This window comes from Amblyraja radiata, chromosome 7 (genome assembly GCF_010909765.2).
Source record: "Amblyraja radiata isolate CabotCenter1 chromosome 7, sAmbRad1.1.pri, whole genome shotgun sequence".
Lineage (NCBI taxonomy): Eukaryota > Metazoa > Chordata > Chondrichthyes > Rajiformes > Rajidae > Amblyraja > Amblyraja radiata.
This window is the reverse complement of record NC_045962.1, coordinates 48,751,099-48,766,944: the sequence shown is the minus strand read 5'-3', so window position 1 is coordinate 48,766,944 and position 15,846 is coordinate 48,751,099. Positions and strand designations below refer to the sequence as shown.

At 47.7% G+C, this 15,846-nt stretch overlaps 1 protein-coding gene across 3 annotated transcripts in view; it reads left to right on the top strand.

The window, feature by feature from the left end:
* LOC116975379 (UDP-glucuronosyltransferase 1-1-like) overlaps window positions 1–15,846 on the top strand; it is a 77,918-nt gene that overhangs the window by 30,487 nt on the left and 31,585 nt on the right. For 2 of the 3 annotated variants that reach the window (XM_033024423.1, XM_033024424.1), the window contains exons 2-6: window positions 4,415–5,300; window positions 5,975–6,106; window positions 9,892–9,979; window positions 10,417–10,636; window positions 14,073–14,647. In XM_033024423.1, coding sequence (XP_032880314.1) covers window positions 4,437–5,300; window positions 5,975–6,106; window positions 9,892–9,979; window positions 10,417–10,636; window positions 14,073–14,349 — 1,581 coding nt within the window. In that variant the 5' untranslated portion in view covers window positions 4,415–4,436 and the 3' untranslated portion in view covers window positions 14,350–14,647. Of the gene's footprint in view, window positions 1–4,414; window positions 5,301–5,974; window positions 6,107–9,891; window positions 9,980–10,416; window positions 10,637–14,072; window positions 14,648–15,846 lie in introns of those variants that run through there. The other variant, XM_033024425.1, reaches the window with a different exon arrangement.

Below are 15,846 nucleotides of genomic sequence, written 5' to 3'. Positions count from 1 at the left end.
AAATCCCCAGGACCAGATAGGCTACATCCCAGAGTACTTAAGGAAGTAGCTCCAGAAATAGTGGATGCATTAGTAATAAACTTTCAAAACTCTTTAGATTCTGGAGTAGTTCCTGAGGATTGGCGGGTAGCAAACGTAACCCCACTTTTTAAGAAGGGAGGGAGAGAGAAAATGGGGAATTACAGACCAGTTAGTCTAACATCGGTAGTGGGGAAACTGCTAGAGTCAGTTATTAAAGATGGGATAGCAGCACATTTGGAAAGTGGTGAAATCATTGGACAAAGTCAGCATGGATTTACAAAAGGTAAATCATGTCTGACGAATCTTATAGAATTTTTCTAGGATGTAACTAGTAGCGTGGATAGGGGAGAACCAGTGGATGTGGTGTATCTGGACTTCCAGAAGGCTTTCGACAAGGTTCCCACATAAGAGATTAGTATACAAACTTAAAGCACACGGCATTGGGGGTTCAGTATTGATGTGGATAGAGAACTGGCTGGCAAACAGGAAGCAAAGAGTAGGAGTAAACGGGTCCTTTTCACAATGGCAGGCAGTGACTAGTGGGGTACCGCAAGGCTCAGTGCTGGGACCCCAGCTATTTACAATATATATTAATGATCTGGATGAGGGAATTGAAGGCAATATCTCCAAGTTTGCGGATGACACTAAGCTGGGGGGCAGTGTTAGCTGTGAGGAGGATGCTAGGAGACTGCAAGGTGACTTGGATAGGCTGGGTGAGTGGGCAAATGTTTGGCAGATGCAGTATAATGTGGATAAATGTGAGGTTATCCATTTTGGTGGAAAGCAGACTATTATCTAAATGGTGGCCGACTAGGAAAAGGGGAGATGCAGCGAGACCTGGGTGTCATGGTACACCAGTCATTAAAAGTGGGCATGCAGGTGCAGCAGGCAGTGAAGAAAGCGAATGGTATATTAGCTTTCATAGCAAAAGGATTTGAGTATAGGAGCAGGGAGGTTCTACTGCAGTTGTACAGGGTCTTGGTGAGGCCACACCTGGAGTATTGCGTACAGTTTTGGTCTCCAAATCTGAGGAAGGACATTATTGCCATAGAGGGAGTGCAGAGAAGGTTCACCAGACTGATTCCTGGGATGTCAGGACTGTCTTATGAAGAAAGACTGGATAGACTTGGTTTATACTCTCTAGAATTTAGGAGATTGAGAGGGGATCTTATAGAAACTTACAAAATTCTTAAGGGGTTGGACAGGCTAGATGCAGGAAGATTTCTCCCGATGTTGGGGAAGTCCAGGACAAGGGGTCACAGCTTAAGGATAAGGGGGAAATCCTTTAAAACCGAGATGAGAAGAAATGTTTCACACAGAGAGTGGTGAATCTCTGGAACTCCCTGCCACAGAGGGTAGTCGAGGCCAGTTCATTGGCTATATTTAAGAGGGAGTTAGATGTGGCCCTTGTGGCTAAGGGGATCAGAGGGTATGGAGAGAAGGCAGGTACGGGATACTGAGTTGGATGATCAGCCATGATCATATTGAATGGCGGTGCAGGCTCGAAGGGCCGAATGGCCTACTGCTGCACCTAATTTCTATGTGTCTATGTTTCTATGTGAAAGGGTGGGAAAATATTAACTAATGAATGACCTTCCAGAGTAAATGATTGCCGGCTGTCCTATTTTACTTCGGAGTCACGTGAGTGACTATGTGAAGAAGCCCGCCAGGCGCATCATTGCGCTACACGCATTGCAACTCGTCATTGTCGGGAGGAAGGACGTTCCTCCCGAACGGCAGGATTTCGACCTGCAACAGTAAGGTAAGGGAACTTCGTTCCATACTTACCTTTTTTTTTCTACAGAAGGCTGTTGAAAGCTGGCGGGGGAGGAGTCTGCAAGCAGCAGGCAGCCAGCAACGGCCAGTGGCACGACAGTCTCCCTTAGCGGGAGTCCGTGCGTCTTCAGCTCCGACACCGGAGCCGTCAGTCCGACAAACTCGGACAACAGCCCCGAGGACGCTACATGGGTCCGTGGAGCTGCGGAAATCACAGCGGGAGGAAGGACGTTCCTCCCGAAACGGCAGGTTGAGAACCAGCAACACAGGTAAGAGATTTCCTTACCTTTTTCTTCATTGCAGGAAGGCTGCCGAGCTGCCGCTGAAAAGCAACAGGCAGCCAGCAACGGACGTCGGCACCACCATCTCCCATAACGGGAGCGAGTGCCAAACTTCACCCCCAAACGGGTGGACGAAATGGGAGCCAACAACCCACAAAGACAGTGGGTTGTATTTGTGCTCTGTCCCCTTTTTTTTTAAATTAGGGGACAAAAGGAGATTGCGCTCCTGCCGTGGCTAAACCAGGTGGAGTAAGCGCAAGACACAGACACGGAAAGGCTAGACACAGAACAAACAAGGTCGTGGACTCAGAGGAGTCCGACTTTGAATCACCGCCGGCGGCCAGCACCCGAGAGCGCTGGAGCGGGAAGAAGCGGTGTATGGCGCTTTGCTCCAACGTGACAGCCATGATCATATTGAATGGCGGTGCAGGCTCGAAGGGCCGAATGGCCTACTCCTGCACCTAATTTCTATGTTTCTATGTGACAGACTCCAGGACATGGAGTCGGGTCACTGTGGGCCCTATGATAACCCACAGCAGTACCTCTTTAAGGGCTGCACAGTGCTTCTACCTCATCAGAAGGAAGCACTGCGGGTCAGTTCTGGGCTGACCTGGAAGAGGGGTCCGCAGAAGAAAGTGTGCAAGGGGTGCAGGAACAAGAGAACCTACTGGAACCTAGCACCCCCACGCACCCACCAGCAAAACTGGTGAAAGCTCGAAGGACCGGTACTCAAAAACATGAGTCTTGTAGGCCATGGCCCAGACCGGCCTTCTCGGAAGATGCGGGACCTCCAACGCAAACCAACCGTAAATCCAGACCCCAGCGCTACAACAGCGAAGAACCTACAAAAAGGTAAACCTGCCACTGCTAACTATGGAGGTAGGTGGGTCTAGTTCCCTACAAACAGTGGGCACGGAGATGGGGTGGAGATAACACTCTCTTCTGAATGCATGGAGCATGATAACAACCGATATCTACATCTTAAGCAGTATCCAGGGATATACAATAGAGTTTATACACAGGTACAGCCCTCCAGTTCAACATATACTGAACCGAATGTTCGTGCTTTCTGATGAAAGAAATCAAAAGCGCAAGCTGAACTGAAGCGGCTTTACATAAAAGGTGTAATTGAGAATACTCAACACGAACCATTAAAATTCGTGTCCGAGATATAAACAAAAAGATGATGGTCATCGCATCATCATAGATCTAACAAAATAGATACCTTTGTTACTGCTTAACAATTAATTCCCAAAGGTTACTTCAATGGCCAGCATCATTTTTAAAGATGCTTACTATTCAGTGCCTATACGAGGTGACATAGAAACATAGAAACATAAAAATTAGGTGCAGGAGTAGGCCATTCGGCCCTTCGAGCCTGCACCGCCATTCAATATGATCATGGCTGATCATCCAACTCAGTATCCCGTACCTGCCTTCTCTCCATACCCTCTGATCCCCTTAGCCACAAGGGCCACATCTAACTCCCTCTTAAATATAGCCAATGAACTGGCCTCGACTACCCTCTGTGGCAGGGAGTTCCAGAGATTCACCACTCTCTGTGTGAAAAAAGTTCTTCTCATCAGCAGCGATACAGTTGGATGTACCAATGGACCAAATCCTCAAGGCAGCAGGATGGTCTGGAGGGGAAAAACATTCCAATTATTTGTAAAACCAGGAATGAAACCTGGAACATTTGCAGAAACAATTTAAGTTCTGTAAATTAATTTAAACCCATATAAAGGGGTTATAAACTTGTGTTAAAAATTTTATGATTTCAATGTCGAATTCATGTCCAAATTATGTTAACACAATCCTCCCAACAGTCAAGGCAGACGTGATGCATGGACTCGTTCCACGGCATGAAATCACAGAGCTTTAAAATCTTCACGTAGTCACTCATGTGACTCCGAAGTAAGATAGTAAGATTAAACGAGAACTTACCAGTTTGAAATTTGATCTGTATTTTATGAGGAGTTACGATGAGGGATTACGTGCCCTCCGCTCCCACCCAGATCATATACTTAACTGGTACCTCTTCTCTAATCTTACTATGTTTAGCCATTACAGTTATCTGTGATTTCACACCGCTGCTTTGAAGAATGACACGCATGCGCCTGGCGGGCTTCTTCACGTAATCCCTCATCGTAATTCCTCATAAAATACAGACCAAACTTCAAACTGGTAAGTTCTCGTTTAATCTTACTATTAAACATGAATAATTCAGTTTTCAGTCTCTGTAGAAAGTAGGATTATAACGAGGTTTGTCGGGGGTTTCACTGGACGGTATTTTAATGCCGAGGCCTCATCTGACTCTGGCACTGCTCTCTCCACAGTGGCTTTGAGTTGCTTCCTGCAATGGCTCCGGTTTATCGTTCCACTGGCCAGTTCGTGTGGTTCCTGATTTGCTTGCAGTGGTCTTGGATCCCGGCCGAGAGCGGCAAGCTGCTGGCTGTCCCTGTCGATGGGAGTCATTGGCTCAACATGAAAACCATAGTGGAGGAGCTTCACGGAAGAGGACACCAGATTGTTGTAGTTTACCCTGAACATTCTTTGATGATTAAGGCCTCCCTTCACTACACCAGCATAACCTATTTCATTCCCTTCAGCCAAGATGATGTGGAGCAGATTTACAGAAATCTAGTGCAGATGGCTTTTTACAATGGGACTTTTTACGAAAGAGTTAGGAGTACCTTGGAACATATAAGTGATTTCAGACAGTTTGTCCTGTCTCAATGCGAGTATTTACTGTTTAACACGGAGCTGATGGAGGAGCTGGCTGAAGAAAAATTTGATGCCCTGCTGACAGACCCTTTCTCCCCCTGTGGAGCGATCGTTGGTGAGTACCTCACTCTCCCCATCGTGAACTTGCTGCGAGGAATCCCTTGCGGTTTGGAATATTCAGCCACTCAGTGTCCTCGGCCTCTCTCGTTTGTGCCAAGAATGTTCACGGGTAACACCGATCGAATGACCTTTCCCCAAAGAGCTGCAAACACGATGGCCACTTTCTTAGAACAGTTGCTGTGTTATTTTGTGTATTCGCCATTTGAGGAGCTGGCCATCAGGTTCCTGAAGAAGGACGTTACTCTAGTCCAGCTACTGAGCCGGACCTCCATCTGGCTGCTGCGATACGACTTCATCATGGAGTACCCCAGACCCCTGATGCCAAACATGGTCCTTGTTGGCGGCATCAACTGCAAGGAGAGGAAACCTCTGCCTCAGGTGGGAGCATTACTGATTACTTCCGGCATTTCCGACCTCCTTGCTCCTAAACTCAAATCGAGAGAGAGGTAGACGGAGACAGAGAGACAGAGAGACAGAGAGACAGAGAGACAGAGAGACAGAGAGACAGAGAGACAGAGAGAGAGAGAGAGCTCTGAATGACCCTGACAAATGTCTATTGCACCCCCCCTCCCCTCCACACACCCCTACTCCCTCCCCCTCCCTGCTCCCCACCTCTCCCCCGCCTCTCATCTTACCCCCCTCTCAGCCCTCATCTCTCCCCCTCTCCCCCCTCTCCGCTCCCCCCTCTCCGCTCCCCCCTCTCCGCTCCCCCCTCTCCGCTCCCCCCTCTCCGCTCCCCCTCTCCGCTCCCCCTCTCCCCTCCCCCTCTCCCCTCCCCCTCTCTCCCCCTCTCTCCCCCTCTCTCTCTCTCCCCTTCTCTCTCTCTCCCCCCTCCTCCCCTCCATTAGCGTGAGTGCGGGGGGGTTAGTTAGTGTGTGTGACGCTGCATGCCGCCTCCCCCCCCCCCCCCCCCCCCCACAACCGCAAGTTGGGGGAACAGACCCAACGGGTCTGCACTTGGTCTAGTTACTTAATATAATTGAACCTGAGTGGCAAAGTGGCAGTCTCTTGTTGTTAATTTTTTTTAATGATTTCCATTTTATTCTTTCCAGGACTTAGAGGAATTTATGAACAGTTCTGGAGAACATGGTGCTGTGATCTTCTCCTTAGGATCAATGGTTGCTGACATGCCCATCTCAACTGCCAATATGATTGCAGAAGCAATTGGTCAACTTCCTCAGAAGGTGATTACAAATGGAGGCAGACCTTTGTCTGGTTAATACGCACAACAAATTTACACAGCCAAGTACAATATAATCGTGTAAACTCATTGTGCTTTTGATAAAAACTTGACTCGACTCTTTCACTTCAGTCATGGTGACTATTGCTTTCTGAAGTCTAGACACAAGGAACGGACATTCTGTCTTAGTGTTTACGATTCCACAACTGTCTAAACTTGAGTAATGCAACAAAAAAATGAAGAAAGGGGATTGAGAAGAGGCCCAGAGAGTCGGAGAATGTTACAGCACAGGAGGGGTTAAATGGGATTAATTGGTCTGTGATTTGAAAGAATTATCGAGTTATCTCAGAGCTCCCACAATCTTGCTCTTTCCTCATAGACTACAGCTCTGTTTTACTCTGGCCAGAACATAGTGTTAGGTTACCACGCTTTGCTGCCCTTCTAAGCTTGTTGTGTGGGGTCCAGCTCCAGGCTAGTTTGTTCTTAGAGGGGTGTATGTCTGCGGTCCTTTATGCTTTTAGTTTCCTCCATTTGGTGGCAATTTGCACCATGCGCCTAAAGCTCAGTGAGCGCCCTGCCTATGGTTAACGCTGCTCATTCCAGGCCTGAGTTACTCCGGCACTTTGTGTACTTTCATGTAAACCAGCAGCTGCAGTTTCTTGTTTCTACATTGGGAAAGTATTTTAGTGTGGGACAAGGACCAGACAGTCCATTCTTGGTGATGTTACTTGAGGGGTCAATAATATCCTGGATCAGTGGTCATTTTAACATTTCACCCAAATAATCGCATCTGCAACAGTACTGCACTCCCTCTATGCTGCATCAGAGGAGTCGCACTGAAATCTCAGGGAAAGGCAAAATGAAATTAACTGGAGCTAAGGAGGTTGAAGGGTGACCTTATAGAGGTATATAAAATCATGAGGAAATAGATTGGGTAGATAGTCACAATCTTTTTCTCAAGGTAGAGAAGTCTAAAACTAGAGGGCAAAGATTTGTGAGAAGGGAAAGATTTAAAGAGAACTAGACCAAGTGCAGACTCCCCCAACGGTGTGCTTCCCCAACGCAATATTCCACCACTCACCCATTCCCCCAACGCAACTGAACCCGTTCCCGAATTGAAGATTCTAGCACTCCCCTGCCTCCTTCAGCACTGGACTTAAAAACAAAATTCCAATTGCACTTCTCTTGCCTGCTGCAGCAGATCCAATTGCAATACCAATTGGTTCTCCTCCTGTGAAAAGTTCAGAGTGGTCCTGGCAACATTGTATGGAAGTGTGTTGGAAGCTGAGAGGAAGGATTTTAACAGTAAAAATCTTGTTAAAGTTGGTATTTTTAAAGCTTTAATCGCGAATAACGTGAAATATAGGATGAAATCTTAAGTTAACCTGAGTACGGCATGGTCAAGAAAATTGTGAGTTAGAATATGTAAAAATCTCAGCGCTACGGCCTAAGGTTTTGGGGAAGATACAAATAAAACACACACAAGATGAGAGTTTTATAGGTATACTATACCAAGTGGGACCCGTTGGGTCCCATCCCCTCAATGCGCGGTTTCTGTGGTGGGGGGCGGCCTGCGGTGACACTCACGCACTAACCACCCCCCACACACACACATGCTAACCACCCCCCCCCCCCCCACACACACACACACACTAACCACCCCCCTTGATATTATATTAATATTATTAATTTGCTCCTTTTACCCCATCCCCCACCCTATCCACTCACACATAGCCCCCAACTCGCAGGAGTGGCTAGAGAGGGAGGGGGTAGAGAGAGAGAGGGAAGAGGCAGAGAGAGGGCTGAGGCACAGAGAGGGCATATTAAGAGAGAGAGCAGAGGCACAGAGAGGGCAGACACACAGAGGCGGGCATCGACCCGCGACTGCGACCGCTCCAGTACAGGGCCCGACTTGCTCGTTCTTTCTGCGTCTTTTGATTAACCGGGTAGGGGGTGGGGGGAGGTGTCGGGGGGGGGTGACGTCATCAGCGAAAGGCAATCTTTTTTTAATTCAAAATTTCCACGGGAAAGATGTCGACCGGATTATGTAAAAATGTTACATTTTTACAACGCGTGGGGTGTGAATGGGGGGCGTGGTGTCTGTGCTCACCCCGGAGACAGGCACCCCCCAGAGTCAATCACCCCCACAAGGAAAATTATGTAACTTATGGAGAAAATCAATTATCCCCATGTTGGGGGGGGGGGGAGGGGGGGGGCAGGGGGGTGGCCAAGGGGGGGGGGGGGCAGGAGGGGTGTGAGGGGGTGCAGAAGGGGGTTGTGGAAGGGGGGGGGGCAGGGTCAAGAGTGTTTTATTGTCATATGTCCCAGATAGGACAATTACATTCTTGCTTGCTTGGCTGTAGGGAAGAAGCTGTTCCTGAACCTGGATGTTACAGTTTTCAGGCTCCTGTACCTTCTTCCTGATGGCAGTGGTGAAATGAGTGTGTGAATAACCCGGGGGGAGGGGAGGGGGCGGGGTGTGTGAATAACCTGGGGGGGGGGGGGGGGGTTGGCCGACTTTTTGAGCGGGGGTTGGCGCTCCTTCTCCACGCTGGCTGTGGGCCTGGGGTCACAGTCAGCATGGAGTAGAAGCGGCAACCCCAGCTCAACTCCCGCCGGGCCAACCGACAGGGAGAGACGCGGTGAACAATTCAGGGAGGGCTGGGCCGGCGGCAGGAGCGGATGCCGGGGGCCAGGTGGACGGGTGTGAGCTGAGGCCGAGGTTTGTAAACGTTGCTCCAATCCCCGGCCCGGCCCTCCCTGAGCTGTTCACCGCGTCTCCCCGGGGAGAGAGAGGGGGAGAGCTGGGGCTGTGTGCGTGAAGCACGGCGACTGGACTGGAGCGCAGCCCTGGGACCGTGAGAGAATGACCCTTCTCCCCGCTCCCTCTTCTCCATTCCTGCTTGTAGATGGGTTATTGCATGTGAACCAATCAGAGTAATGTACTACCACTAACTCCACCGTATTGAACACTTTATATTAACATTTAATTCCTATATTACGTAGTCACACCAGTGGTAGAGTGGAACTAACATATATTGTACTGTACCATTATGACTGATGATTAAAGCTGACTTAAACTCCAGACAGTGTCTGTACACTTGTTTACGCCGCTCACACCCGCTTCCCCGTCTACCCCTTCTTCCCCCTCCATCCCTCTATTCTCTCTCCACCCCTCTCTCCCTCCCCCACCCGGGATAGATCTACCTGAGCCGAGAGCAGATGGCGCGGGGCCCCCTTACTATAAAGGCTGGCCCTCCCCCCCCCCCCCCCCCCCCCCTTCCCTCCGACATGGACACGGAGCAATCGCCGGCCCCTTCCGTACTTTTTCGATAGCTGCCATGACCCGTTTGATGTCATCCTTCTCCCTGCTCCTGGTCTTGGCACGCCGGGGGCTCCAACATCAAGACCCGGGGCAGGGCCTTACATCGCCCGGTGTGGCTTTGAGTGGCCGCGGACTTGCTAGCGCCCGCTGGGGCCTTTGACCTCGACTTCGGGAGAGGAATGGAGTGCAGGGGAGAGATAAGACTTTGCCTTCCATCACAGTGAGGAGGAGACTCACTGTGATGGATGTTTGTGTGAATTGTGTTGGTGTGTGTCTTGGTTCTTTTCCTGTATGGCTGCAGAAACCAAATTTCGTTTGAACCTCATGTGAGGTTCAAATGACAAATAAAAGGTATTGTATTGTATTGTATTGTATAGGTCACATGGATGAATGGGCTGAAGGGCCTGTTTCCCTGCTGTATGACCCTATGACCCTGCATCTGACCTTTGCCTTTTTTGTGACAGGTGTTGTGGAGACACAGTGGAGAAAGACCCTCAACACTGGCACCCAACACCAAGCTGATGGACTGGCTGCCTCAGAACGATTTGCTGGGTAAGTGTATGCTAATGGTTGTAATGTCTTCCCTCACAGTTTGTCGGGTGTGAGAACAGGCAGTTACCCCTATAGATTTACAGGAGGAAAGTAGTCTCTATTGAATATCCTTGCAGGTTTTAGTAATCTCAGATTTAAAATTAATAATTGACCAAACATCAATTGTCATTTGTAAAAACTTTCTGAATTTCTGTGTCCCAGTGTTTCTTATCTTCATGTCTAAAAAGTTGGGCTCTAACTTTCGGGTATACTTCATAGTCTTAAACTCCCCAAATAGTTTCTCATTATCTGCCTACGCAAGAAAATTGTGTCATGGCCTTTACATTACATACCGTTTTCCTGGTCTTCTAATACTGCAGATTCTGAAAGTAATTGATTCAAGTTTCACTGGATAACTAAGGGAGTCATTTTTCATTTTCCTTTTATTTGCGATCTAGCACATCCCAAAACACGAGCTTTCCTGACCCACGGAGGGACACATGGAATCTACGAAGCGATCTGCAGTGCTGTGCCAATGGTCATGTTGCCATTATTTGGAGACCAAGCAGAAAATATGCATCATATGATGCATCACGGAGCTGGAGTTGGTTTGTCTTTGAAAGATATTAATTCCCAAGATCTTGTGGATGCATTAACAAGTGTTATCAATGATACCAGGTCAGTGTTATTCACATAGTTGTGACCTACAATATCTCTTCAAAGTCTTTGTGGCTGCCTAAAAATTGCAAAAGAGCAGAGCTTAAAGGAAACGTGACATCCCCCCTTTTTTTTTTAAAGAGTCCCCATCATTAAAATATAAATGTAATTATTTTACATAACCTGGAAAGGAATTACTTTTTTTTCTTAATTCATGCTTTCATTTATCTGTTGCATTCATTGATACTGTTATGCCCAACTCAGAAGTTTGGCTTTCTCTTACTCGTCGAAGCCTATTTTTGAGTGTGGGAGAAGTCAGTCCAGTTTTGGGCCTCAGATGTGTATTGAACATATTAAATTGTGCAATAGTGAATGTTCATATTATAAACATAGAAAATAGGTGCAGGAGTAGGTCATTCAGTTCTTCGAGCCAGCACCGCCATTCAATATGATCATGTATGATCATCCAGAATCAGTACCGTCCTTGCTTTGTCCCCATCTCCCTTGATTCCGTTAGACCTAAGAGCTATATATAACTCTTTCTTGAATACATCCAGTGAATTGGCCTCCACTGCCTTCTGTGGCAGAGAATTCCAGATTCACAACTCTCTGACTGAAAACGTTTTTCCACATCTCAGTCCTAAATGGCCTTCCTCTTATTCTTAAACTGTGATCCCTGGTTCTGGACTCCTCCAATATGGGGAACATTTTTCCTGCATCTAGTCTGACCAATCCCTTAATAATTTTATATGTTTCTATGAACCCCTCTCATCCTTCTAAATTCCAGTGAATATAAGCCTAGTCGATCCATTCTTCCATATTAACACTCTGCAGTGTAGTGTAGCAGGGCTGCCAACTCTCACGCATTGAGCGTGAGAATCATGCATTTCGCCAAATTTTCACGCTCACGCTGATCACAAATTTCTCATGCTCTGTCATGAGAAATTCTGTGATCAACAAAAATGTCAAAACTCATATCAACTGCATGGGTCGCGGGTGTTGGAGAGCCGGGACTGAGGGAGGGATGGAAGCAGAAGCAGCAGCGGGGACAGATGCAGACGGGGAGCCGGGGCTGGCGAGTGTTTGCCGGGCTGGCAAGTTGCTCGCTGCAGCTCCGGCCATGTAGCAACCTCAGTGCAAGAGTCCCGGGCCGTTGGAGGCGTCGGAAGTGTTGCGTCGCTGCCGTGAGAGTCTCTGTGCCAAATTCGCCCAGGTGACCGACATGGATCAGGCTGCGGCTCGGTGCATCCTGGAGGACAACCAGTGGCTGCTGGAAATAACGGTGGAAGTTAGTGGCCTTCAAATGGACCAGGTGTAAAGCTGGACCCAGGGTCAGGAATGAGAGAAGGTCTGCAACTGGAGTCAGGGTCAGGAGTAGTAGCAGGTGTGCAGTGAGACCCAGGTTGGTCAACGTGGGCCATGTGTTTGATTATAATTCGATCTCCATATATGAATATACTAAGATCATTCATGTGCTGCACCTGTTGATCAGAGCTTGGCTCTACTGTGGAATGTAATTAGGAATGTAATTTAGCCTTACCTTATTCATAGCTAATCCAATTTAAAGCATAAATATTGCATTGAAGTGTCAATTAAAAGACTCGCTACAGTATGCACCAGATTGCACAATTTCAAGCTGAAAAATGCAAAAGCTCTGTCCCAATGGGAGGGGGTAATGCTTAATATACACTAAACAGCCTGCTCACATACCCTGAAATCAAAAGGAACTGAAAAGTTACTAGATTTCATGCAACGTTTTAATATTCATGGACTTTTCCATATTTTAAATCAGTTCATGATGAAAATATAACTTGCTCCCAAGTTTTAAACAAGCAGAACAGGGATGGAATGGGCATCCTCATGTGGGAGGAAGACTTTGGGCTCTTAATTCAACATTTAATTATGCTGCATTTATAACAATGGCAGCAGTGTGATGAGTGTGGCACATTATTATCACAACACCAGTACACCTATTAATACAGGAGATAGACTGACATCTCCCTACCATTTCTAGATCTCACCATCTCCATCACAGGAGACAGACTATTGACCAACATCTACTACAAACCCACTGACTCCCATGGCTATCTAGATTACACATCTTCCCACCCTGCTTCCTGTAAAGACTCTATCCCCTACTCCCAATTCCCCCGTCTACGCCACATCTGCGCCCAGGATGAGGTTTTCCATACCAGGGCATCGGAGATGTCTTCATTTTTTAGGAAACGGGGTTCCCTTCTTCCATTATAGATGAGGCTCTCACTGGGGTTTCCTCGGTATCCCACAGTTCCGCTCTTGCTCCCTTTCCCCCCAATTCGTAACAATTCGTGTCCTCACCTTCCACCCCATCAGCCCTTGCATATAATCCTCCAACATTTTGGCCGCCTCCAACGGGATCCCAATACTGGCCACATCTTCCCATCTCCACCCCTTCCTGCTTTCCGCAGAGACCGTTCCCTCCGCAACTCTCTGATCAATTTGTCCCTTCCCACCCAAACAACCCCCTCCCCAGGTACTTTCCCCTGCAACCGCAGGAATTTGAAATTTGAATATTTTTATTTTTTGTCATTCAGACCTTTTGGTCTGAACGAAATTTTGTTGCCTTGCAGTCATACATATAATAAAAATGACAAAAACACACAATAAACACAAATTTAACATCCATCACAGTGAGTTCACCAGGCACCTCCTCACTGTGATGGAAGGCAAAAGTCTGTCTCTTTACCTTCCCCCTCGACTCCATCTAAGGACCCTAACAGTCTTTTCAGGTGAGTCAGAGGTTCACTTGAACCTCCTCCAACCTCATCTACTGTAGTCACTGTTCCAGGTGTCAACTCCTGTTCATCGGCGAGACCAAGCACAGACTCGGCGATCATTTCGCTGAACACCTCCGCTCAGTCTGCCTTAACCAACCTGATCTCCTGGTTGCTCAGCACTTTAACTCCCCCTCCCATTCCCAATCTGACCTTTCTGTCCTGGGCCTCATCCATTGTCAGAGTGAGGCCCAGCGCAAATTGGAGGAATAGCACCTCATATTTCGCTTGGGTAGCTTCCACCCCAGTGGTATGAACATTGACTTCTCTAACTACAAGTAGCCCATGATTTCCCTCTCTCTCAGTCCCCTCTCTCTCCCCTCTCTCTCCATCCACTCCCCATCCCAGTTCTACCACCAATCTCACTTCTCCGACTACATTCTATCTCTGTCCCGCCCACTCCCCTGACATCAGTCTGAAAAATGGTCTTGACCCAAAACGTCCCACGTTCCTTCTCTCCAGAGATGCTGCCTATCCCACTGAGTTACTCCAGCATTTTGTGTCTACATTCAACACGTTAATACTGCTGTACTAACTGGATAGATCCAATGGGGTCTTCCTGCTTCAGGGAAAGTTCACATCTGGTTTTGGCAGCTGTTCAATGAGGACGACTATCTTAACTGTGCAACAACTGTACGTTTCAGATACAAGGAAACCATGATGAGGATGTCGTCACTGCACAAGGATCGGCCGGTGGAGCCCCTGGCCCTCTCTGTCTATTGGGTGGAGTTTGTGATGAAACACAGAGGAGCCAAACATTTGCAAACTGCCGCTCACCATCTGAGCTGGGTCCAGTACCACTGCTTGGATGTCATCGGCATCCTTCTCGCTGTGGCCCTCCTGCTGGTCTACCTGATGTTCAAGTGCTGCTCAATCTGTCTACACAGAGTGAGGGGACATAGAAAGAACAAACTTGACTGAAGCACTCGAGATGAGGCTTCACAGGGCATCTGATTATCTGACCTTCCCTCCGCAATCATGCAATAGAGTCCAACCCACAGTGACCACTGCTCCGAGTACAACCTGTTGACAGTCTCCACAACTTTACTCTTCCATCAGTTGTCTGGATTTATCTCAAAACACCTCTGCCTTTCAAATATTTCAAAGGCCTTTTATTGTAACGTGTACATATTAAGGTACAGTGATATTCGTATCACCATACAGCCATACTAAAATAAAGCACCAAGACACACAACTACATAAAACTTAATATAAACAACCTCGCCAACTGTCTGTCTGTCCTTTCGTCTTTTTGTTATTTTTAGTGTGTGTTCAAAGTATGTTTTAGTGTTCCGTGGTTTGTTTTATGTTGGGGGGGGGGGTGTTGGGGGAAACTTTTTTCAATCTCTTACCTCGACAGAGATGAGATTTTGTTCCTTATCGTATCTCTGTCCCCACTGCGGCCTAACATAGTGGAGTTGGCAGCAGGAGTCTACGGGACTTTAACATTGCAGAGTTTGCGATCCCTTTGCCGGGGATCGAAGCTCCAACCACGGGGCCTGTGGACTTTAACATCGTGAGGCTCACGGTCTCTGGTAAGAAGAGGCCAACTCGGGAGCTTCGATCACCCCGATGGGGGCTTCGATCGTCGGCTGCGGGGGCTTTGATCGCACTGACTGCGGATGGTTTGACTGCCCGGACCACTTCAGGGAAAGTTCACATCTGGTTTGACGGGAGAACAAGAGGAAGTAGATTGAACTTTATTGCCTTCCATCACAGTGAGGAATGTGGAATCCACTGTGGTGGATGTTTATGTTAACTTTTATGTGGTTGTGTGTCTTGTTGCTTTTCGCTTAGTATGGCTGTATGGTAAGTCAAATTTCACTGTACCTTAATTGGTACATGTGATAATAAACTAACCTTGAAACCACAATGGATTCCCCACATTCCTCGCTGTGATGGAAGGCAAGAAAGTCTTATCTTCTTCCCTCATTTTCTCCCACGGTCGGGGCAGTTGAACCATCTGTCAGGTCGATCGATTGGACGTTTCACAATGTTCAAGATGCCATCTAGATGCAGGTTGCTGCTAGTGTATAGAACTCCCCAGATTATTGAAGCTAGACACCAAATGCTGGAGTATCTCAGGGGGATAAGCAGCATCTCTGGAGAGGAGGAATGGGAGACGTTTCGTGTCGAGACCCTTCTTCAGACTGAAGAAGTGTGTCTCCAGAGATGCTGCCTGTCCCTCTGAGTTACTCCAGCATTTTGTGTCTACCTTTGATTTAAACCAGCATCTGCAGTTCTTCCCTACACAACCTGAAACCTCATCTGTCCATTCGCTCTACAGATGCTGCCTGCATTCCACAAACAGTTTTTCTACTTTGCTCAAGATTTCAGCATCTGCAGTTTTGTGTGTCTCTTATATTATCTTGTAGGCCTGCATACATTCAAAACAATGTTGTCGGTACAATGTTTTAA